The sequence below is a fragment of the Balaenoptera acutorostrata genome, chromosome 2, assembly GCF_949987535.1.
Source record: "Balaenoptera acutorostrata chromosome 2, mBalAcu1.1, whole genome shotgun sequence".
NCBI classification, from domain to species: Eukaryota; Metazoa; Chordata; class Mammalia; order Artiodactyla; family Balaenopteridae; genus Balaenoptera; species Balaenoptera acutorostrata.
The window spans coordinates 16396120-16422003 of NC_080065.1; the positions used below are offsets into that span (position 1 = coordinate 16396120).

The 25884-nt window shown below is 41.5% G+C and overlaps 1 protein-coding gene across 3 annotated transcripts in view; it reads left to right on the forward strand.

The window, feature by feature from the left end:
• FBXL7 (F-box and leucine rich repeat protein 7) overlaps positions 1–25884 on the forward strand; it is a 436417-nt gene that overhangs the window by 98644 nt on the left and 311889 nt on the right. For 2 of the 3 annotated variants that reach the window (XM_057540507.1, XM_007188243.2), the window contains exon 2: positions 16772–16861. In XM_057540507.1, the coding sequence (XP_057396490.1) occupies positions 16772–16861 (90 nt within the window). Of the gene's footprint in view, positions 1–4161; positions 4272–16771; positions 16862–25884 lie in introns of all 3 variants that reach the window. The other variant, XM_007188244.2, reaches the window with a different exon arrangement.

The following is a 25884-nucleotide window of genomic DNA, read 5'->3' on the forward strand; positions in this document are numbered from 1 at the left end:
TCTCTACCTCCAAATAATTTTATTTTCTGGTCTAGTCTCAGGTATCTGTTTTTCTCTTAACCACTGTCAGATTTAAGTAGTTTCCCTATGGATTTAAAGTATACAAGTGGCATTTTTTTTAAATGTTCAACATTCAGACTCTTTACTAAATCATTGTCTCATATTGATCTATGTTAAATTTATTTTTCTGTACTTGATTCTTTGTATTTTGAAAACTTGCTAGTTTTATAATTTGGATAAACTAAAAAGGCAAAGTCTGTGTTTACCTGATAGCTACTACCTTGTTCATTCAACAGGTCTGTATCGAGGGTCTTCAAGTAGCTGGCACTGTGGGTAGCAGTGATCTCCACAGATAGAGTCCTTCTCTGGGGAACCCTCAGGGTGCATTCCGGGAGGAGGGCAGTTGCTCCTGTCACACAGAGTCTCATGGGCCGTAGTAGAGAGTTTGGGCTTAAGCCAGAACCCAATGGGAAACTGTTAAGGGGTTTCAACTGGGCTGGTGATACGATCTGGTGATGTGTGTATCATCGTCTATGACACCTCAAGAAGATGGGGAAGGAGGGGTAAAAAGGGCAGAGGGGGAAGACAGGGCAAAATATTTAATTCCATCTCTTTACTGTAAAAGATAGAAATCTGGAGGCAGGCAAGATTATTCTGCCCGTCTCACACCATACATCTGAAAACATTTCCTTAGCTATCATCACACTGAGAAAAACAGTACCATCACAAATGCCTGAAATGTTTACGTTTTATTTAAATAAGTGAAGGCCCTGTAAGTTGCATTCCAACAAAGTCTTTATGAACATACTCGTATCATAAACATCCCCTAGAATTTCCATCGGGGTTCCACAAAATGTATTCGATTTTTAGGATGAGTATAATAATTTTACAAGAAGGTGAATGAAGAACGGCCTGGAGTAGAGGAAGACATTGATGCACAGCTTGAAATGTCAGATCCCCGTGACCTGTTCTTTCTTCAGACAAAAGGATAGTCAGAATGTCCCTGTCACCTTCACGGATGAAGCGATGCCTTTGTACTAGAAGAATTTGGGACAAGAATTCTAGGGAATTTTACAGTTATTAATCAAGTATCTGTACGTCCAGAAAGAGAATGAAGTAAAGGAACAACAACTATTGGTGGAGTATTTGATCTATTTTGGCTAAAAGGCAAAGCTGTTATATTTTCAAAAGAGAGGAGAGATTAGCTCCTAAGTTGCTATATTCAAGAACTATTCTAGTTTCAGGCAGGATTTATTTTGCTTAATGTTTCTTGTTTTATGGAAGCCAGACGTTTCGCTTCACTGGCCCCTGCAAACCTTAAGTTAGGTTATGACCGCAATTTATATGATAAAAGGGCTGTAAATGCAAAATTTAGGGAGAGCGATTTTTTTTAATGCATAAAGCTTTGCAAAATACAACACAGATTGTAGGTGGAAGCTGAATTAAAGTTTTTAAAAGAAGAAAGACCTACCAAGTCATCTGTTCATTGCCCAGAGCAAATTAAACTATTTCACAGGGTCTGGAAGCCTTATCAAATTTATCATGTGGCTATATATACAGCTTCTTATTTTTACTTGGTTGTGCTTTTTTAAAAGTTACAATTCATCACTGTTAAAATAATTACTTTATGCTTATTCCACCTTTCACAGAGTCAGTCTCTACAGGAAAAAATTGCAGCATATTTTTTTCACGTAGAAAAAAAATCTTTAGGATGATTTTTTTTTTTTTCTTTTTTTTCTTTCTTTTTTTTTTTGGCTGCACCAAGTGGCTTCCAGGATCCTAGTTCCCGGACCAGGGACAGAACCCAGGCCCTTGCACTGAAAACGCAGAGTCCTAACCACTGGACTGCCAGGGAATTCCCAGTTTTTTTTTCTTGAATTCTAAGTTTTATCTTTGTTAAGCATACATTTCTGCAGTTCCAACATTGATCACCAGGTGCAGCAGACAGACTCTTCCTTTGTTTCTTATTGGTTCACATAACAGAAATCCAGTAGCAGGGTGAGCGTCAGGACCGATTCGAACTGGTTTGTGTCTTGGGGATGTTCTTACCTGATTTCTTTCTGTCTTTCTGCTGTGCTGCATGCATCTTCATGGTAAGGTGGATGCTCCTTTTTGATACAGTATGGTTGCTGACAACTCCTAGGGTTATATATAATCCAGAGAGAGAGAGCACCTTTTTCCCTACCGTTGACGACTTTGACCATTTAACTCTCCCTCTGTATCTGCCTAGTCAATCACTGGTCAGTGAGGATAGGCTCATGTTGATTGGCTTAGGACAGGCAGAGCTCCCTGCTGGAGACAGAGGTGAATTCACTGTCACCCAATCATGAGAGAGCTACACAAAGGCAGGGGGATGGGATGGATTCAGGGTGGGGGCAATCACTGCACTCAATGTACTGCTTTGGCCTCTCCTCCCTTCCAGTTCTGATTTAGAAGGATTCTGGCTATCTGTGAAGTACTCTGTTGCTGCCATTCATATTTTCTCAGTTGCTTTGTGCTCAGAGATGCCTATTGGCAGAAATGGTTGCCTCTCCTCCTATGAAATAGAATGGTGGCTTCCCACTGTGGTTCCAAGGGAACCTTCTCCCAACCCAAGGAAGGTGGAAGAGATGTAGGAGGGGAAGAATGATACTCTTAGGGAGCATGGCAGGTAATAAAATTGGGTCTTTCATTTGGGCACTAAGAAAGATCACACTGGACATGCAAGGTCAGAAGTCACACGCCCAAAGGGAAGACATGGCAGTGAAATAACCCAGGAAATTTTTATATATAAGTTTTATATATATATATATAAATATATATATATATATATATAAATATATATATATATAATTTCTGTTCAGTTGAGGAAGGAGGAAGTTGGTTAACAACTCTAGCTCTTTCACTTGACCTTTAACTTTTAGGGTCCTGGTTTGTGGTTGTAAAGTGGTTTTTAGTTTTGCTAGAGGGTTGGTAACTTTTTGAGTCAAGGAGGAATAGAGAGTGTGGGGGTGGAAAGGGATCTTGAAGACGACCTCCTCCGATATTCCTCTCCCCGGTCTGATATGCCGCACTGATTGTTGCTGAAAAGTCTTGAGTAGCTTCAGGACCGCCCAGCTAGTCAGGGAGTAAGTGTGGATCCAAGCTATGAATTCTGGTTTCTTCACTTTAAGTGATTTCTTAACGGTATTTAGTGCCTGTGTCTTCTCTGTGGCAGGAAAACCTGCTTGTTGTAATCTTCTTTGCCAAGCAGGGCTGTTTGGATCTTTCTTAATTTCCTTTACAGAATTTTGACAGTAGACTTCTGCTCATGACTTTCTAATAAATGGGCCGTGTGGGATGGGAAACATAATAAGGTCCTAAGATTGTCTTGTATTAAATAAGATTAAGATCTGAAAGTATAGCCCTTTTTTCCCTCTTTCACCGTTGGCAGACTTACTGCTTATGTGTGAAAGGAGGAGAGTCAATGCCTTTTAAGTTTTATTATTCAGAATTTCCATGAATTTGGATAGATCATCACAGATAATTAAGGTAAACACAAATAAACATGCTTTGTATAAAATCCCTAAAATCAGTGAGTGGCTATAGGGTACAAAGGTCTGTAATTGTCAGACATAGACTGGATTTGGGTCCCCTAAAGCCACAAAATATTGCTGCCTGTCCCTTTACAACGCTTTCTGTTGAAAGGTGAAGTTGGTATTTTCTCCACTCTTTCCCTGTCCTCAATGTCCTGCAGTAACGTAACCTCTGTCACCAAGCTGGCTTGATTATGGAATTGTGTTGGACATGGTGTCTGGCACACGGGATGTTGAATGAATGAGTGGGTGAATCAAGAAGAGGCACTTACTTACAACTTTATTGTCACTTGAGCCTCTTGATACCAGGAAACAAGCATGTGGCTTTGAATTTGCCCTCAGATCCTGCTGAAACAGCCTTGAACTTCAAAAACAACTCTTGTCTTTCCCTGCCCATCTGGATTAAGCCAGGCACGGTCTTCTTCATGATCTTTGGGACATAGCAGTCCTTCAGAACTTTGGAGGAAAATCATCGGTGCAAATTGTAGTGAGGCTGTTATTAGCATAAAACTGTCTTGTGAATGACTTGCAGTATGATGGAAATTCTTGTGTCGACGCACTACCCTTTGGCCTGTCCGTGCTCTGATCCTCTCATTGCTCTGCTCAGAAACCCAGCTGTGAAGCACCATCTGTCAGCAGCGGCAGGCAGCAGCATCGGTCTCAGTGTCAGCTGACATCTGTGCTAACTCCGGAGGACTTGCCTGAAGGCCCTTTCAGGTGGGTGTGAGGCTCCGGGGAGCCAGGCTCCGCCTTGGTGCCTTTGGTGAAATATTGCCCGGCCTTTTCAACTTAAAACCACCTGTGATGGAGCGCCAAGTGCTCGCTTTTTCGCGTGCTGGAAGACTCTTTCAGGACTTCTGCATTCCATGATGCATTAAACCTTATGGCTCATCTTCCTTCCTTCTCCTCTCATAATGATACTGCCATGCAATGAGACTGGAGTAAATGCTCATAGGATAGACTCAGGGTAGGATTTTCTGCTTTCTGCTTCATTCTGCAGAAAATGGTGTTGGGGACTCTACTGGGTTGAAGAGTGTCCTCCCCCTCCCTTCCTGAAACATCAGAATGTGACGTTATTTGGAAATAGGGTCGTTGCAGGTGTAATGATTAAGATGAGGGCACACGGGTGGGCCCTTAATTCCATAAGGCTGGCGTCCTTCTAAGAAGGGATACAGAGTCACATAGAAGGAAGACGGCCATTTGATGACAGGCAGAGATTGGAGGTATGCTGCCCCAAGCCAAGGAATGCCAAGGATTGCTGACAACCGCCGGGAGCCAAGAGAGATTCTTGGCATGGAGCAGATTCTCTCTGGAGCCCTTGGAGGGAGCACGGCCCTGCTGGCACCTCGATTTCAGACTTCTAGCTCCCAAGACTGTGAGACAATCCACTTCTCTTGTTTTAAGCCATCCAGGTAGTGATAATTTGTTACAGCAGCCCTAGGAAGCTAATACAGAGTACTATACAGTATGTCACCACTGGGAATCTGTATGAATTTTGTAAGTTCTGTTTTGCATGCTCAACACATAGCCATTATGTAAAGACTAACTTTTGGAGTAACATAGATATAACTGGTGCCCGTAAGGAAGGGATAGTGCTTTTTAGGAAATATTACGAGAACAGGGCTATTCCATCAGGAGTAAATTTCCAGTTTATTCACTCAGTCAGTCCTTCAGTCTTATGCCAATTCATTCAACACACAGGTACTGATTGACCATAATATGCCAAGCACAGTGCTTGCTTTGGAGAGTAGAGCAGTGAACAAAATAGGTATGGAATCTACCCTTGTGAAGTTGAGAATCCAGTGGAGAAGACAGACTGAGTTTGTTTATAATCAACCTACATATATATATATATATATTTTAACATCTTTATTGGAGTACAGTTGCTTTACAATGGTGTGTTACTTTCTGCTTTACAACAAAGTGAATCAGTTACACATATACATATGTCCCCATATCTCTTCCCTCTTGCATCTCCCTCCCTCCCACCCTCCCTATCCCACCCCTCTAGGTGGTCACAGAGCACCGAGCTGATCTCCCTACATATTTTTAACATCATTATAAAAGAAAAAAACAGTCACACTAAAAAGCTATGAAATTTTGTGAATCAAATAGTATATGGGAATATCACTTAATGATCCTATTTAAAAACTTAAACCTACTGCATTTATGTTCAGTTCTATTTGTGTGTCTGTGTTTTATATCCTCACCCAGTATAGACTGTCTTGTTTTTTCTAGTGCTAATCATAATCCTTCACATGCAGTAGGTTTAGCATGTAGTTGCTGAATTAAATTGAATTATTGATTAAGAATAAAAGTAGGGAGGATGGTTAATAGTAGCTAACATCTATTAAGTATCTATTATATGTATATGCCTTAGAGAATTGACCTCATTTTATTCTCATAGCTGTTTCTATGAGTTTATATTTCCCAGTGCACCATTTCACAGATGGAGAGACTGAGCGTCTCAGAAAGTAAAAAAACTTCCTCCAGCTCAACCAACTAGTTAGTGGCAAAGCCAAGATGCGGGTCCGAGCAATGGGCAGTCGGGCTCCACGCCCTGGGCCGCACCTCAGGCTTTAGTCACATTTGCAGCCATCCTGCTGCCTTCCGTGGATTCGTTTAAGAGGGCTGTGTCGGAATCGTGTGCCTTCCTTCTTTTTCTTTTTACTAATCACAGCCTCCGGGAGTAATGCAGAAAAGATTGGCTTTAATTGACATTTTGGCTAAGAAAACCTTCTTTCCTCACCAAGGTAAAAAGAGCGTGACACTAGAATGTGGAATGATTGCTGATCACTTAAATCATTTCTGTTTAATTCTTTCTCTCTTTAGCCTTTGGCTTCTAAGCTAATGTCACTTAAGTGACTAGATACCCTGCAGGGTCGTGTGTGGTTAAGCCCAGGCTTGCATTTCACATCATGGTTTCCCTTGTGTGGTGTTGGAACGGGGACTCCCGCTCCTGTGCTGTCTGCCTTGAGGCCGAAGCTCTTGCCTTTCCTAGAGAGAATGTGGACCATCCCCAGGTAGAGGGCAAAGGGGACGTCCCCAGGCCATCTCCTGGCTGTCCAGCTCCAATCAAAGTCCCACGGGCTTCGGGAGAGCCAAGCTTTGTGCAGCAGGTGTGTGTTCGGATCCCAAAGCCCTGTGCTGCTCTATTAGCGTCTGTGATGTGGGCCGGTTGGCAGCCCATCCTGGAAGCTGCTGCAGGATCGTAAGTAAGTGGCTCCGGAGGAGCTGCTGACTCAGCCGCGGGGTTGTCCCTGTTCCTCTCCTGGAAGAACTCTGTGTACTGTGTTTGCCTGCTCCAGCCGCAGCCCTCAGGATCTGATTTCAGCTGGAAACAAGCAGCACTAGAAGTTTGAAAGTTAAAAACCACAAGTATTGAATCCAGCACTCTGGCATGGCAGCATCATTCACAGTAGCTACAAGGTGGAAACACCCCAAGTGGCCGTCAGTATGCCCCCCAAAGTGGTACATACACACAGTGGAATACTATTCACCCAGAAAAAGGAATGAAGTACTGATACAGGCTACAATCTGGATGAACCTTTGAAAACATGATACGTGAAAAAAGCCAGACACAAAAGGATGAAGATTGTATGATTCCATTTATATGAAGTATCTAGAATAAGCTGATTTGTAGAGATGGAAAGCAGGTTAGAGGTTATCAAGGGCTGGAGGACAGAGGAATGGGGAGTTACTGGGTAATTGTACAGAATTTCTGTGTCAGGTAATGGAAAAGTTTGTAAACAGTAGTGATGGGTGTACAACACTGTGAATGTAATGGATGCCACTGAACTGTACATGTAAAAAATAGTTAAGATGGCAAATTTTATGTTACATATGTTTTTAAAATAATGAAAAAAATGACAGCACCCTGAACCAGATCTTGCATCTCTCAGCAATGAGCTAAATGTTGAAAAGCATCCTTGGCTTTTCTCAGGCTGGACATAAACCTATGAGAACTGTGGCCTTGTAGGGGAAGGGCCCAGCACACGGGCCGGGTGAAGGAGGTGCTCGGTTAACGGGTCTTGTTCCCTGTTTCTGCCTGGACTGCCCCCCAGTTACAGCGTGTGTGGCCTGCTCAGTGGTCCTGAGGTCACTTGTTAGGTGCTTTGGAAACTGGAGTAAAGAAAGTTCCAGTTAGGACATTAAATGGCTTGGAAGGGAAAAAAAATCAAAACATGACTGAGAGTTCTCTATTTCCTTTCCTTTCCTTTCTTTTTCTTGTCCTCCTGAGACTGTATTTCCAGTCTTCACCAGGAGGGAACAAAAAATGGAGAAGCAAAGCAAAGGACATCATCTACTGTTCTTCACTCACAATAAAGTGAAGCAGGGGCTCAGGATTTGATGGCCTCCTCATTTCACTCTAGTTCAGCGTCTCCGACTCTGGAGAACTCATCTATTAAATCCCCGCTGGCCTGCAAGAGCTAATACGCGTTCACAGTATGTGTTCAGTTTCTTTCCAAAAACTAATATGCACCTGGGCCAGGAATTAATCCAGATCATTCTTTGAGGTAACTAATATTATTATTCTGTATATACAGACATTTGAACTGTGGATCAAAGAAGATAAGAAAGTATCTCAAGATAACAATCAGGAAAATAGCAGTGAATTCAACACACAAACATGACCCACTGCTCCCTTGATCTAATTCTGAGATACAGAAAAAAAAAAAAAAAAGAGAGAAACTCTCTTTCCTTTGGTGTGGACATTTAATATTAAAGCAGACTCTCATGGTGCACCGGCAGCCGCTTGGAAACAAGGTACTGGAGAGAAACAGGAAATAAGGGGCTAAGGCCCTCACCACGTGGGCCCACGTGCTCCTTTGTAGATTTCCTATCAGAGGTCTGTGGCTGAAATCTGCAGGAATGAGTTCAGTGCATATAGTCTGGAATTGATAAAGGGAGTCAATTTTGCAAGGGATTTCTTGGACTCTTAAGAAAATGTTAGAAATCATAGGACCCCACTGATTCATTTTTTTGTTATGTCTTGATTGATCTTTTCTGTTTTCCCCTTTACCTTCCTCATGTTATCAATAAATAACGACGGAATGTCTGACTGTCTTGTTTTAAACATCTGCATTTGCACAGTCAGCCTGGGCACTGGGAAAGAGAAGAGAGAAGAAACTTAGTGTTGCAATTTTATATATGGGGATTTTTATATTAAAAGAGACTTAAAATCCTATTCTAATAGGATCCCCATTTAATGAACATTCTCCTTCTCTTCAGACATTGGGAAAACCTGTCACCCTTTAACAGAAAGCCTGAAGGAATCAATGATTGGAATCACATTCTTCTGCTAACATTCCTGGGTTAACAGTGTGCCCCAAGTGACCGAAATGATTGACCCACCAACTAATTTGTCTGTACAGTGGTTCACATTTACACGTGTGTATGTTCACCTGTTAACAGACAATGCTTACCAACTTCAGTGCATTATTAATCTTCGCTTGCTTTGGTATTTGTATATTTGATACCTAATTGTTTGTTCAATTGCCCTCATTTGGGCCTCTAGCCCACTTGGGAGGAAATTCAATAAAAAGCCAAATTTTACTGTACCAAATCCAGCAGGCACAATTTGGATATGCTAACAACTCCTAATGGGGGTTTTGGCCATTGGTCAAATAAACAAACTTTCATGTAGCAGTTGGATAGAAAGCAGAATTGCCAACTTTGTTTATGCTTGAGGGATTTTTTACTGGATCTATAAGGCATGTAGAATTTAATTTATATGCGTATGTAATATTTACTTACTATTATATAATAGTAAAATAATAATCAGTGTTTTAAATTTCATTTCTTGTTTCCTGATACAAATTGAACGGTGATAAATATGTCAGTAGTAAACAATCATGGTGGACTCTGGCCGGGACCGGATGTGATTGAATGCTTTACAGCCCTTAGCTCATAGCAACCTCTCCCACCCTGAAAGGTGGCGGTACAGTTCCCCTATTCTTAGTAGAGAAAATAGGTAGTTGGTTTTGTTTGTTTGTTTGTTTTTGTCCGTATTTTATGGATGAAGGCAGTGAAGCTTAGAGAGTTTGAGAGGTCTTCTCCCTGGCATGGTGCACGGAAGTGGTAAACATGGATTTTAAACTCCCGTGGATCTCACGTCGTGATGGACACTTGTATGTGTCAGCTGGGCCAGGCTGTAGTACCCAGCTGTGGAATCAGACGCTAATCTAGGTGTTGCTGTGAAGGTGTTTTGTGAATGTGGTTAACATCTGCAATAGTTGACCTTAAGGAGACTACTTTTGATGATTACTGTAGACTGGACCGTGGGCCTTCAATCCAATCACTTGAAGGTCTTAAAAGCAAAATGTGAGATGTACTGGAAAAGAAGGAGTTCTGCCTCAAGGCTGCAGCATTAACTCCTTCCTGAGTTTCCATCCTGCTGGCCTGCCTACTCTACAGATTTCCAACTTGTCAGTTTCAACTATCCTGTGAGCCAATTCCTTTAAATCTCTCTCTGACTCTGTATCTATATATATTATATGTGTTGATATTATATATATATCTTTTCTTAAAAATTAATAGCTACTTTATTTTTTATTTATTTTATTTATATTTGGCTGTGTTGGCTCTTCGTTTCTGTGCGAGGGCTTTCTCTAGTTGCGGCAAGCGGGGGCCACTCTTCATCACGGTGCGCGGGCCTTTCACTATCGCGGCCCCTCCCGTTGTGGGGCACAGGCTCCAGACGCGCAGGCTCAGCAATTGTGGCTCACGGGCCCAGTTGCTCCGCGGCATGTGGGATCCTCCCAGACCAGGGCTCGAACCCGTGTCCGCTGCATTAGCAGGCAGACTCTCAACCACTGCGCCACCAGGGAAGCCCTATATGTATCTTACATATATGCATATATGAATAACCCTATATATATATATTTATTTATTTATAGAAATAATGCCATAATTTTCCCTGGTCATTACAGGTATCCTGATAGGAGATATTTACACATCTCCTATCAGTTCTGTTTCTCTGGAGAAGGACGTCAAAGCCTGGGCACCATGACACCCATTTGCAAAAAGTGAAAGAGGTTTCCATCTCCACATTACGGGAGATGAAACAAGATGCAGAGTTTGAGAGACTTGCTCATAGATAACGCACGTGGCTTGGAGTTGGCAGAGCTGGGGTTTGAAGCCAGAGACTCCAGAGATGGTGCTTGAAACACCCAAACCCAGATCCCTCCGGCTGCCTGAGAAGTGGGCAGCCGTGATGGATACAGGACAGGGCGGCTGACGTCTGTTGAGCACTTGTGTGTGATGGTCACCGCGCTGAGCACTTTGCCTGGTCCTCCTGGGCTCGTGGTACAGCTTTCTGTGGAGGTCAAGGCATCGGTCACCAGGAGAGCTCCTGGCTGCTTCTCAGACCGTGTGGCAGATCTGAATCACCTGGAGGGCATGTGGAAACATAGGTGGCTGAGCCCTCCCCTCCCCCCCCACCGTTTCCCATTTAAGGGCAGGGGATGAAGCTCCGCCTTCTGTAGTGGGGCTGTCACAGAATTTGTAGGTATATTTTGAAACCAGCGCACCTCAGTTCTTGCTGGTATTAGTGTTTTCTCAGGTCTGGCTCTGCCTCCCCTGCACCCCTCCGTGGTGATCAGCTCTCGTTCTGGCTGTAGAAGGATCACACCCGCTAAGCTGACTCCCCTAGGCGGGTCCCCAACAGACGCTCCTCTGCTTGGGGTCCTGTCGCTGCCACAAGGGATCCCAGGCGACCCCAGGAAGTCGCACCTCAGGAGCTCCCTGAGTCCAGCCAGACTACCCTGCAGCCTGACGTGGCCGTGCGTCTGGTTGGTGCTGGGGTGTCTAAGGGTGATGCTCTCCAGTGTGCTAATTATAGGGAGCGAGGTGACAGCACCCCTCTGTCCCCAGAGCTGCTCTTCTTTATCTAACACGCCGCCCCCTCTCTCAGAGGAAGCCCAGAGAGAGAAACAGGTTGCAATCTGGGTATGTCTTACCTGGGCTTCCCTTTCGCCTGGTCCTTTCCAGTTACTTCCCTAGGCTGGGCTTCCTGCCCCATCTTCCCACCACCTCCCTCTGGTCTGGACTTACCTTATATAAAACTCCAGGATCTAATCTGACAGGTCTGGCCCTTGATTTACTAAAGGAGGTGAGATATGTTGGCAGTCCCTTCCTAAGACAATAACTTGGCTTACAAAAACATTGTCACACAGCAGATTTGTTTTTGACTATTAGAAGCCAAGTATCACCTTGTTCTTTCCTTCTGAGTTCCTCCTGTGACAGTTCTTCTGTAAGCGCCCCCTTTCCTCCTGCCCCCAACACACACACAACTTCTCCCTTTCCACTTGAGCTCACTGGGGAGATGGTTATGCTTCCATAAGCAAGGCAGAAGAGAAGAGCATATTAATAGTATCCAAAATATGAAACCCATTATACTAAGATTTATTGAGTATTTTCTAAATGCACTCTCCGAAGTGATATATCTGTATTATTTTATTTAATCTCACCCCACCCTGTTTATAGCTGAAAACACTAAAGCATCGAGGGGTTTTATAATTTGCTCAATACTAGTAAGTGGCAAATCCAGATATAAACCCTGGCCTCCTGACTCTAGATCCTACACCGTACCCACTTAAGTGTACGTGAAAGCTGTTACAAGCTGTGAAACCAGATTTAATACAAGATTATATGTAGTTGATCCTCACTATTTGTGGATCCTGTATTTGCAGATTCGCCTACTAGCTGAAATTTATTTGTAACCCCAGAAGGGGACTCACGATGCTTTCATGGTCATCCTCGGATGTGCACAGAGGGTGAAGAATTTGAGTGGCCAGGCGTGCAGGATCCCAGCTGAGGTTGAACAAGGTGACTTCTTGTTTCAGCTCTCATGCTGCAAGTAAGGGTCCTTATAGTCTCTGTAGTGCCACGTGTTTCACATTTTTATGTTTTTATTGGTGAATTCACAATTTGAAATGTGTAGTGCTGAAGAGCTAGGTGTCTAGGTTCCTAAGTGCAGGAAGGCTGTGATGGGCTTTACATGTGTTAGGTAAGCTTCCTTTAGGCTTGAGTCGCGGTGCTGTTGGCCTTGAGTTCAGTGTTAATGTATGAACAATAAGTAAGGTGTCTGTATTTTTTTTCTTTTTAAAACATTTTTAATCTTATATTGGAGCATAGTTGATTAACGATGTTGTGTTAGTTTCAGGTGTACAGCAAAGTGATTCAGTTATACATATACATGCATCTATTCTTTTTCAAATTCTTTTCCCATTTAGGTTATTACAGAATATTGAGCAGAGTTCCGTGTGCTATACAGTAGGTCCTTGTTGGTTATCTAATTTAAATATAGCAGTGTGTACATGTCAATCCCAAACTCCAAGGTGTGTTTAAAAACACGCATAAAACAAGTTTACGTATTGATGGGTTGACAAAAATGTGATCAGAGGCTCACAGACACCTAATCCTGTGTTTCCCCTCAGAGCAATGATTCCCTGTTGTTAATTCAGTGTTTGCAGAGACTTCAGGGAACATAACAAGGATGGACTGTATCGATCTCTCTGTTACCTTGCTTTCCTTAATTAGTTAATTCATTAAGTGCTCAGGCATTTAAGAATGCTTTGCTTATCAAAAGGCATACATTCTTAATGGAGGTGATATCACCCCCAGGGGGACAAAATTTGGTTCTTGGGGTAGAGGGGAGTGAAAATCTTACTCTTCTTATATAAAAAGCAGATATATATATATATATATATATATATATATATATATATATATATATATATATAATATATATATATACACACACACACACACAGTACATAACAAGTCTGCAGTACATCTGTGGTATTACAATTTCAGTTAGAGGGTGATAAGGAAAAATGTCTAAAAAGTTTCCTTGGAGGGAGGGCAATCATGAAACAAAGGTTGAGACACACAGATGTAGGGCACAGTGAGTAATACGATGAAGCATCTAAAGTATTTACTAGACTATGCAGCACAGCATATGCACTCAGTGTTAGCTATTTATTAGAAAAATCATTAATAATAGTATTTGTTTCCCCAATCTTCTTCCCTTTCTTCATAGACCAGCATTTCCTATACTGCAGATTGTGGTCTTCTGAGGGATCTGCACACACATTTTCAGATCTGTTTGAAAATTTCTCCTGAAATTTGTTGTTTTCTTTTGTGCTTTCATTTTTATGATGATCTTAAAGATGATGCTTGCATACCGGTCCTCTTTGTAGCAGAGTCCCCCCCCACAAGATTTCATTGCCCAAGTTTGCACCTGGCTTTTAAGGAGGGAACTCTCCTTCAGTGGTTATAGGCTAATAAGGAATAAGAGAAGAGCAGACTGAAAGCGCGTGAATGATACAGTCAGAGCAAGTGAGGGCCAACAGACGTGCACCCTGTTGTAGCAGGAAGGACTCCCCGAGTTCAAGTGGATGGAAGTGGTGGGCAGGGCGAGTCCCCACAGGGCTGGGGTAGTGTGGACATACCCAAACCAAGAGCCCACTGGCTTCAGGAGCCAGTGCTGCATTTACGTTTTGAAGGGCAATGTAATCTCAGCAAAATAACATGTGCCAGGTTAAATTAATGCTGTTCCTTTGAATTTTATGGGTTTTATTGTTTTTGTGTCCAATTCGTTAGTTTGTTTTGGTCTTACTGTTGAATCAGATCTAAGGCAGATGGAGGTCATTTCTAGTTTTCCACTTGTGCATCACAAGTAACAATATAATAAAAATAATTTCTATAAGTTAGTGGTGCACAGTAATTTTTTTTGCCATATTACAGTAGTATTTGCATGACTCAGGTTTGAGGAGAACGACCATGGACTCATTGAATCATAGACTATTTGAGTTGCTGGGAATCACTTAGTCCAACCATCTCGCCTATCAGATGTCGACACTGAGAAGTGAATGTCCAAGGTCAGAGAACAAGGGAGCAGTAGACTGAGGTCAGAGACCAGGTTGACATATTTTTAACTAGACACCAGGTGCAACATGTCAACCCCCACCAAGGGTGAACCATGGTAGATAAATGGTGCTGCCTGACTCAGCAAAAGCCTGACACATACTGATGGAGAGTTTCTGCACTGTCTGCTAACTCTGAGAGAGGAGGATGTGAAATGGGCAGAAATGATGGGAATAACAGAATTGTTTCAGAGCCATAAGTTATAATGAGCAGTGGTGAGAAGAAGCAACAGCCGTTGAACTTCACTGCTCCGGTGATATCGCCCATGAACTTGGATTGTTCCATTACTCTCAACATTAGCAAACAAAATCCTGAAGCTCTTTCAATTGAAGCCCATTTGTGCTTTTCTACTTTGTCCTTTTTATAGACTATAAACTCACTCTAGCTAACTGGGGTGTGTACACTGTGCAGGGAAGACTATTGGAAAACAGTGTTTCTCAGCTTAATGTAAGAGTTTAGATCATAACTTGTGGTGTGAAAAGAGTTCATCTGGGATGTAATTGGTTGGTGACTGTTTTAGTTTTCTGTTGCTGCATAACAGATTACCATGAATTTAGCAGCAGCTTAACACAAGATATCTATTATTTCACTGTTTCCTTGGGTCACAATTCTGGGCTTGGATCAGCTGGGTCTTTTGTTCAGGATCTTGCAAAGCTGCAGTCAAGGTGTTGACCAGAGCTGCTTTCTCATGTGAGGTTGGGGTCTTCTTCCATGCTCATGTGGGATTGGTAGAATTCATTTCCTTGCAGCTGTGGAACTCATGGTGGTTTGCTTCTTCAAGACTAGTATGAAGGATCTCTCTCCTCTAGGCTCTTTAAAAGGGTTTACTTATGTATTTAGGTCAGGCCCGCCCAGGATAATTACCCTTTTGATTAAAGTTAATGCTATAGGAAATTTAATTACATCGGCAAAATCCTCTCACCATTGCCATGTCCTGTTGCTTAGTGGCAAATTGCAAGTTCTATCCATACTCAAGGGGAGCAGGTTACCAAGGACATGGACACTGGCTTAGCCTGTCCAGGTTGCTACCACAAAATACCATAGACTAGATGGCTTATAACAACAGATATTTCATTCTCACAGTTTTGGAGGCTGAAAAGTTTGAGATCAAGGTGTCTGGTGAGGACCTGCTTTGTGGTTCGTAGACAGCCATCTTTTCCCTGTGTCCTCATGGTAGAAGGGGCAAGGGAGCACTCTGGGGTCTCTTCAATAAGGGCACTAATCCTATTCATGAGGGCTCTACTCTTATGACCTAATGACTTCCAAAGGCTAATCACCTCCTAATACCATGGCATTGGGGATTAGGTTTTAAGATATGAGTTTTAGGGAACATAAACATTCAGCCTGTAGCAGGTACCATGGGGATCATCTTAGAATGCCGTCCACCATGGTCATTGGCACTTCCCTCCCGAGACAGTGAGTGTGGTTCATATTTATAGACTTTCATGTGCATTTGAAGAATGTCTGCGATATTAATGTATATGTTCAAATTAAAATTTAGAAGATTAGAGACTCAGTTGTGAGCTGAGGTGAGGTTATTTAGACCAGGGTTTCTCAACTTCAGCAAATTGATGTCCTGGGCTGCATAATTCTTTCTTATGAGGTGCCGTTGTGTACGTTGTAAGATGTTGAGCAGCACCCCTGGCCTCTACCCACTAGAATCCAGTAGCACACCTTCCCCAGTTGTGACAATTAAAAATACCACCAGTCATTACCAGATGTCCACTTGAGGGAGAGGCACCCCCATTTGAGAAGTCCTGCATTAGAAAAACAAAGTGGGTTTTTTTTTTTGTTCGTTTTAATGAAGAACCCATTAAAGCAGGGAATTTGTTTTTTAAGGTGATGCAGCTGTTTGGAGCCAGCAGGCTCTTGCTCCTTGGATGATGCCTCATTCTTAGATTTGTCTTCATCCTTTATTAGGAAACGTATAGTTTATAGTTGCAAAGAAAAACTTAATACTGTAGATGTGTTCCCCACATGGACTCTCTGATCCACATGTATGCCAAAACAAGATTACGTTATCATATTTGACTGTGTTTTATAATCTTGTCTGAGTTTAGAGTCAAGCCATATTATAATAGGGCTTTAGTTCTACTATGACATGGGTCAGATATTTCCCAAAAGATATTTAATGCCTAAAGCAAGGAACCTAATGAACTCCTTTCTTGGTATTATGGCTTCTTTCTTGGAAACAAGTGATACGGCTTGGTAAGGGATGGAGTGCAAGGCACGGTCCAGTTCTGAAATTACAGAACTCAAAAGCTGCTCGTTCCTGTTTTCTCTAGGCAAAGGCAGCTCAAGCATCTCATCCGACGTGAGTTCAAGTACAGATCACACGCCGACCCAAGCCCAGAAGAATGTGGCTACCAGTGAAGGTAGGCATCTGCTCTTCATTATCTCTTGCCCTCTGGTCGCAGTGCTGGCTGTGTTTGGAAGACACGTAAAAGGTGTGAGGTTCAGTTCTGTTCTATTGAGTGGAAGCATATGAGATTCTTAAATACGAGAAGGCCAAGGTTTTCCCAGGTTTCTTTTTTGTTGCATTGCTGTCACCGTCTACTAAAGTTGTTTTGATGCGGTTTAAGGTAAATGCTGTTATTTTGTGAAAATATAACAGGCTGACTTTTGGGAAGTGTTTATGAATGACATATCTTGTTTTTCAGTATGGAAAACATTATGATGGTAAAATCTTTATGCTGCAGTTGAAAGTTCCTGCAAGAACTTTCAAAATAGGCACACCTGGAATTCAGGATTTTGATAATGGGAAGGTCATAGTCATGTGATTTGTAGAACTTGAACTAGTCACCAATACCTGGGGAGTAGGAAGAGAGGTTTGTTTGATTCTTTAAAGAATAAGTGAAAAGTCCTGCTTGTCAGAACAAAGATTGGTTGCATGATATTCTTGATAAAGAATTTGACTATATGTAGTAGCACGTGTTGGAATTTAATTGCTTCCCAATAGTTGAGAAGCTTTTCAGTTATTACTTACTCGTTTGAGTGTGGAAATCATTGTTTCTATTGTAGTTATTTAGTGGAAAGTTGACCCAATTATGGAATCGGCTCCTTTTATTTTAATGTGAAACACATTTAAATGACTTCTTTTCTGACGAAGAGTTCTTTCTAAACGAATTGTTGAATGAAGGTCCATGGAAGACATGAATGCCGTTTATAATGAAAGACTTGTGAGGTGTCAGCTGATTTTCTCACGACACTGTATAGAGCCTGCTTTCCTAGTGTGCAAGGTGTTGTGGAAACAACATTTCCAGTCCTTGTTTCAGAGGCTTAAGTTCTGCTGCTTGTAATATCGGGAAACGCCCTCAGAGCCTGGTGTTGGTCATCTCAGTTGTTCGATTGCTCTTGATCTGCATTACAGGATATGCATTAATGATGATGCTTTACTTCTGTTGTGTGTATCTTCTCTTTGGGTATTCTTTGACTTGGTGTGTTTCAAATAAGAATTATCTTCTCTGGGCTAATTATCCCCAGACTGATGGATAAATAGCTTTTACAACTGGATTGTATTCCCTTGTGTTTAGTGCCTTAGCGTTATTTTTACCAGCATTCTGTGGCAAACAGATTGGAGTGTTCTCCTTAATGTAGTGAAGAATCAGGTAGCAATCCAGCTTTAATTTTGTGCCTGTTCGTTCAAATATGGGGATTAGATCATTCTTGAAATTCAGTTAAGGTAATGTGCAAATCGGGTAAATTGATTTTAGACCTTTGCTTTGATTCTTAAAAGCCAGAGTGGAAATCACTTCAATTTAATTGATTTATGATCTGCTCTAATCAGAAATCTATGTTTTGTAAGATTATCACTTCTTTCCACCATGATTTTACAGTCACGCTTGTCACAGTAATTTGTCTAATTTGAGTGGCTGTGAAAATAGAAAGTTAAAAGTATGTGAAATAATTCTTCTGGGTTTCCCTATCCAGATTTAAGTTCTCTTAATATTTTTTCTCCTTTTGAAAAATAGAAAATACAAAAATATATGAGCTCTGTTGCAAAGGTTGGGGGAAGGGGCCATGGGATTTCATGCATTTTAAAAATGTCTGCTTTTATGATTCAAAAAAAACTATATAACTATGAAAAATTTTTTCATTTTTGTTTTGCCATTTTCTTAGGAAGATCCTTTTGGTGTAGGCCCAGTCAGTGTTTCATACATTTTGGTCACAGTGTGTTTTCAGGAGAGAAAAATGGGAAAATGTGTGATGTTGATACGAAACAGAATTTTTAGCAACTGGGCTAAATTGATACGGAGTTTTTTCCGAACTCGTTAAGTGGAAGAACCTCGTCGTTGTGAAAGATGCTATCCATTTTTTGCTTATCTAAAAAATTTTTTAAAGAATGTGTTGATTTGCTATTTATTTGCATGAATCCATTTTGCCACTGTTTTTCAATCAATGAAAATTTTAAAATATTAAAAAATGAATTTGATGTGGGTATTTGTTACATTAAAATGTGTTTCAGGGTTGTTTGCCACAGAGTGGTCTCGTATTACGGGGTCTAGTTTTTCCAGATAGAAGCATGATAGCCAGTGCTCATTTTCTCAGTGCACAGATGACAGAGCCCAGGTCCACCTCTCAGGACGAGCAGTCAGGGCATCACATTTTCTGACCTCCACAGGGTGGATTTACCTGATGGCATTTCCTCCTACCGGAAAACACCTAGGTAACCACTGTATGCAACACACTGACAAGAGAAAAGAAAACAGAAGGTGGACACCGATTTCTTACACACGCTAAACAAGAGCACATTTAAAAATGCTTCTTTGATTCTCTTTCCACTGTTTTCTAGGACTATATTTAACCTTTGATGTTAAAAAGCATATTGGGTAAGTGGTGTGCCTGACTTTCTGGAAGCTGTATGATTACGGTTATTTTCTTCAGTTCTTGGATCCTCTTAGGTTTTTCACCTCTGAATTCATGGGTATTGTCTTCAAGAAGCACAGGGAGGATCTCAGTTTAAAGGTCTGAGTGATACTGAGTTCTAAACGTGATATCTTTTGTGGAGGATAATATTGTTTTCCCGCAGCTTTTGAAAACTGTGAGCATACCTGTAATAGCTGGGTTGGAAGCATTTTGGAACAGTGTTGGACTTCTCCCTGAGGGGCTGGATGAGGAGGCGGTATGTCAGCTCCCTGGGTGGTGGTGTGTGTGTGTCTGTGTGTGTGCACATGTGTGCATTTGTGTCCAACCTCCACAGGGTAGCTGATGGCCCAGGCACTGTCTCTTACTGGGAAACACGTGGGTAACCACTCTATGCAACGTATGCTGGGAAATAAACTGAGCACCTGGGAGTGGAGGGAAGGGAAGGACACACAACATGCGCTAACCTGGGGCTGGCAACAGGAACGGTGATTAACTGTCTTATTGGGGAGATGGCAATGTTCTAAAATTGGATTGTGATGATAGTTACACAGCTCAGTAAATTTACTAAAACTCATTGAATTTTACACATGAAAAAAGGATTTTGGGGAGCTGCCGCCTGACCTTCAGACTTATATCTAAACCATCACAAACCATTCTTTTAATATGCCACCTCCCAACTCTGAGAGGTGAGAGGCTGAGTCTTGGCCAGTACAAAGTGCAGGGCTGGAGGCTGCAAGCTTCTCCTGAGATGCTCTGGCCTTGGGGCCAGAACTGGCCTGAAAGCCATCATAACAAATCCCTGGACCAGGAGGGTTCATAGCCCAGCATGTGGTGCCCTGGCAGAGTTGACCTGTCATGGTACGTGCATATTCTCCCATGAAGCTCTGGAAGACGGGAGAGATTATAGACCCACAGATTTCCCAACCTTTTAATTAATTAATTTATTTTTTAGCTTTTCTTGGATAGTTGCTAACCTCAGTTCAGGTTTTAAACATGTTAGCATCCAACCCTAATGGTTGAGGCTTCACATTTATTCACTCTAAGTCGGATTCTTTGCTAAGGGCTTATGTCTTTGCTATCTAAAGTTGCAGCGTATGATCCACTTTGGGTCATAAGGCTATTCCCCTAGGATGGTGGGCCCAGTTGATGATACAATTTGATTTTAATCCAAAAGAGAATGGCATTTTTTACCTGATGGTAGTGTTCTGTTCCAAAATCTCATGCGTCTTAATTTGTGACTCTAAAGCCACACCCCTTTCAAGCAATTGGCAGCCTGCAGTGCTTTCTCTCTGATAAGGTATAGGCTTTCTTTAAGACCCATTATATTTCTTGTGACAGTTTAAGTTCCAGATTTCCTGATACTGTAGGGGGTCTGGGTTCAAGTGTAGAAAGCTGGAGAACTTTACATTTTTTCCCCAACAAAATCTGCATTCCAACATCATAAACCATAGCTTAATTCTTTCCAGTTGTGTTACTATTCTTTCTCTTCCATTTTTTTTCTGTCTTTCTCACCCACAGGGTGTTTTCTCTTGTACTGGAAAGGATGGCCTTTGACCTTCAGCTCTTTGAAAGTCATGTCCAGCTGTGAGCAGAATCGGTTGGATTAGGTTAGATCATGAAGAAGCTTCCTAGAAATAGGAAGCTGAGCTTGGGCTTCTTTCGTGGAATGGGCGGGTGGGGGGTGGCGGTGGGCATGAGGGTGTGGCTTTAAGGGTGGTATCTCAACAACTCAGCCCTCTCTTGAGCTGGGGGAAAATGAAGTGGTTAGTTCAAAGGCCAGATGTAGTTGTGGCTGATGAAGAGTCGGCTTCACTCAGCTGCTCTTTAATCACATTCAAGTTTAGATACTGAACTCATGGACAGCACAATTTATAGGTGTGATAGCTGTTTATCCATGTTGGTTATCAAGCCGGGCAACCGTGGAATCCGAGAATTTTTAGAGCTACAAAAAGCCTTGGCAATTTTCTGATCTATTGCAGTCATTCTACAAAGAAATTCCTGTGGCACAGAGAACTGAAGAGATTTGCTCAAGATTACACACCTAATACATTGTCAAGCAGGAGTCCGACACAGTAATGTTTTGGTGAAAGATGGTCCAATTAGAAAAAAGCATAACCTTTTAAAAAAGCTTTTGCCTTTGGAGCATGAAGCTGTTTAACCCTCATTTGTGCACCCGATCTCTCGCTGCCTATTTTGAGCTGGTTGCAAAGCTGAGGCGGGCTGTTTGGAAGAGTTTGAGAAAGATCGTTGAGCCCCAATAGATCAGTCCTTCCAGTGGGAGGAGGGGAGCTGCTTCAAATGGCAAAAGGATCTCAACCTACTTGAGTAGATTTGCTTCCAGAGGTGGAGACACTACCTTTGTCAGCTCATGATTATAAAATAGCCTTTTAGTAGATGAGCGTAACATTACTTTGTGAAATTGCCCATTTAATTAACTCCCTGAAAGAAGTTCATTTTAAAATATTTCATCCGAAATGAGTTGATTTATGAAGAATCTGAGGTGATATTCTTTCCGTGAACCTAAAATCACCAGTTTATTTATACAGTCCTGTGTTCTCATGTTTTCGGTGTCCAATTTAGACCAATTCTAAATAGAGTTATTTTTAAAATGTCCAGGCATTTGGCTTTGCTTTTATTCTCTTTGTCTTCTTTATATTATCTTTTTACTTCTTGAATGTACTCCTCAGACAAGATTCACATGAATCACTCAAGAAGAGAAAGATGATGCTTTTAACTCAAGGTAGATTCTGTTTCCCAAAAAAGGCTTTTTGACTATCCAACAAATTCAACAGACATTTCTCAGACACTTATTTCAGGCTCTTACTAGTACTTTCATGAGGATTATTGCATTCATCTTTGTTTCATCGTCACACTTCTCTTGTGACGTAGGCATAAATGTTTCCATTTGGCAGATGAAAACAGGGAGACTGGGGAAGAATCAGGGTGGCCCAAAGTCATGTAAAACTGGTGAGTAGCAAAGATAGGCTTTGAGTGCTGAGTGCTAAGATTTATTCTTAATGCTTGTTTTGTAATTGTCATGCAAAAGTAATGAGAATTTCATACTAGTCATTGTTATAAGTTTATATCAAAGTATATTTTGAAAGTACTTATGAGAAGTACCTTTTCAAAAGCCAGCTCATAGTCGTGTCTAGATTGCTGGTATTCTGCATGGAAACACTTTTGTGTCCATGTATAGTCTAGAAAATGACTTCAAATCCTCAGTTATAGAAAGCAGAAGTCAACATTCCAAGTTGCTTTTATACGGCACTGTTGAAGGCTTAGTTTTCCGGTTACCATAACTGTGCCCTTAACAGACTGCACCAGACAGAGTTAGGGTTTGAAATTGATATGTAAGTTAATCATGATATGGGGTCTATAGTGTATGTAATATAAAAGTACTGAATAGTTGTATTGCTTGTTTTCCCTTTAAAACTGAGCCATGGAATTATTCTTAAATTGGGAAATGCACACAAGTGGTAGATACCAATCTCAGACCATGTGCCTTGGAAGAATGGAAATGTACCTTGAAGCAGTCTATTACAGTTGAATGAAATTCTATCTATGACACAGGAGCAAATAGAGTGATAACATAGGAAGAGGAATATAAAGAACTGGAGAAAGAAAATGACGCTGAAGAAATCTCTTTTGAAATAGTTATAAAGGGATGACTTCCCTGGCGGTCCAGTGGTTGACTCCGCGCTTTCACTGCAGGGGGCGCGGGTTCGCCCCTTGGTCGTGGAACTAAGATCCACATGCTGTGCGGCACAGATAGATAGATAAATAAATAAAATAGTTATAAAATGACATTTATCCAAATTGGAAGGTAGGGTGGAGGACCTTATGGGGAGGAAGAGATTCCAAAATCAAAAACTGGTGTTTAGGAACTTTTATTCAGTATATGAGGAAGGTGATGACTGATTATTATAGAGCTTTGTTTTGCCTTTAAAAATTAAATTTTAAACTTAACTATCTCTAAAATTTCAGGATCATTTAGGAATGCCTTTCAAGGCTTTAGCTTTGAAGCTTAATGTGTTTTGGTAATTAAATTAGCACCTTACTGCTTCCTGATCAAATTTCCTTTATGGTTGAAGCGACTGCTTAATTGTAAGTTAGGTGACTTTTGAAAAACTGCACCAATTACATCTGGCGATTTGAACATTTCATAGATTTAATGTGCCCAATTTAATAAGGAAGTCACATTTGCATCTGAGGGTTAGTTTAAGCAGAGGAAAGCTCATCAACTCAATATCCAGAAAATGGTTATGTAAGGCTAGAAATGTACATTGAAATTATAAATACCATCTCAGACTCAAGAAATAAGTTTAATTTCTTGAGGGAATTATCTTCCCAAATGAATTATCCAGAATGGCAAAAATGTCATTTAATAGTCTCAGAAGGAAATTAAGTTTCTCTGTGAGTGTGTGTGTGTGTGTGTGTGTATGTGTTGTGTGTTTAAGGACATTTTAAAGTAATACTTGAGACAGCCAGAGTTTCTCAGATCTTCAGTATTCTAATCTCATGTGCAAAATTCTATGTTTATTTTCTTCACCTACATCTTGTAACTTGTAAAAAGGCACTCAAATAATCAATATATTTCAACTATAGACATTCTGATTCATCTGAGTACAACTAAGTGTGTTTGTAATAAAAGCTTGGATCATTCTTAAGATATCAGTAATTTCAGTAATTTAACTAGATGGGAATTTATAAAAGGATATAATCTAGGTTCAAATACATTTGTTTAGGCCCTGATTGGGGGCTACAAAATGTATGTTAGTCACAAACTGGTAGCACAGAGAATGATCCCTACCCTTCTTCTGCCTGAAGAATTTTCAGAACTAACTTTGGGTTTAACGGATTTAAGTGGAACATCCAACCTGCAGCTCTTGAGTCTCCATCATTCTCTAACACCATAAACAATCATCCTTCACAATATTGCTATTAGCTATTTTGGTTTCCTGAGGAATTCGATTTTATGACAAGATCCACTGCTTCCAGAACGTTCACAATTACTGGGGGAAATAAACACTTATGAAACAGTTAAATAGTAGTTTGGGGTAGTATGGGATTGTGTCCCAACAAGTGATCTGAAGAAGTGCTATAGCTGGAGGAGTTGGGAAAGGCATCCTGGGAACCCGGGACTTGGCTTTTGCTGTGTGGGTAGAAGGTGGAGGGTGGAGAGGGTGATACAGCATGGCATGTTAGATTGTGAAGAAAAATCCATTTGGGCTTACGTGGGGGAAAGTGGAGGCTTCTGAACAGACCTTTCTCTGGCAACGTTGAATAGGGTCAAAAAGTGTGTTGAGGGCTTCCCTGGTGGCGCAGTGGTTGAGAGTCTGCCTGCCAATGCAGGGGACACGGGTTCGAGCCCTGGTCTGGGAAGATCCCACATGCCACGGAGCAACTGGGCCCGTGAGCCACAATTACTGAGCCTGCGCGTCTGGAGCCTGTGCTCCGCAACAAGAGAGGCCGCGATGGTGAGAGGCCCGCGCACCGCGATGAGGAGTGGTCCCCACTTGCCGCAACTAGAGAAAGCCCTCGCACAGAAACGAAGACTCAACACAGTCATAAATAAATAAATAAATAAATAAATAAAAAACAAAAACAACAAAAAAAGAAAAGTGTGTTGAACACCCACTCTTTCACTGAAACGGTTAGTTATGGAGTGGCTGCACATTCTTTGTATTAGGTTTTCCGTGGATCCCATATAATTGGTTGTCAGTGACAAATAGGCTATCATTCTGTGACACTGTGCACCCACCATCTTTGTTTGGGTTATTTGGAAGGTTTTATACTCAGGAACCAACTTCTGAGCTCATCTTAGGCAAAGAAAGAATATGGAGGAAGTTGGGAACCAACGTTTTAGGACACATATCCTGATGTTGGAAATATTTGCCCTTTACAGTCATGGACAGAATCTGACCTTAAAACTCGGGTTAACATGTCTGTTTACTTCCTCTTTGACCAGGAAATAACTTCCTGAGGATAAACTAACTTCCTCAGGAAGTCCCTGACTTCCCAAGGCTGTTAGGCTGATTAATAAATGAGAGAAAAGCACTTGAGTTGTAAAGGACATTCCTTTACATTCTATGTATTCCTAAAAAATATAGAAAACCCACATTATGGAGGGAATAATATACAAGTAATTTAGAAATTCTTTGTGATCATTAAGAGGCGATTGAAGAATTGTTATAAGGATGCAGTCTGTGGGAAGCAGATAGTAATACAGTCAATAATTATAAATATAACTGGGGAGTTTTCAGCTGTTTATAACTGCTTCTGCCTTCCAGGGTGGGGTTGGCCACCTGGTACACTGGAGGACATTTGTTCTTCCAAATAACTGCATGTGTTTGAGTGAGTTTCCCGATGTGGGCTTTAGAAAGCTAGATTCCTCTGCACAGTAGAGATTCTGAGCTTCAGAGGAAGGAGACACAGGGGGAATCCAGGGGAGGGAAGAGGGAGATGATGGGAAGAAGAAGGAATCGTGGAGCTGGGGAGATACTCCAACGACTTGTGGGGTAGTGGTGCCCAA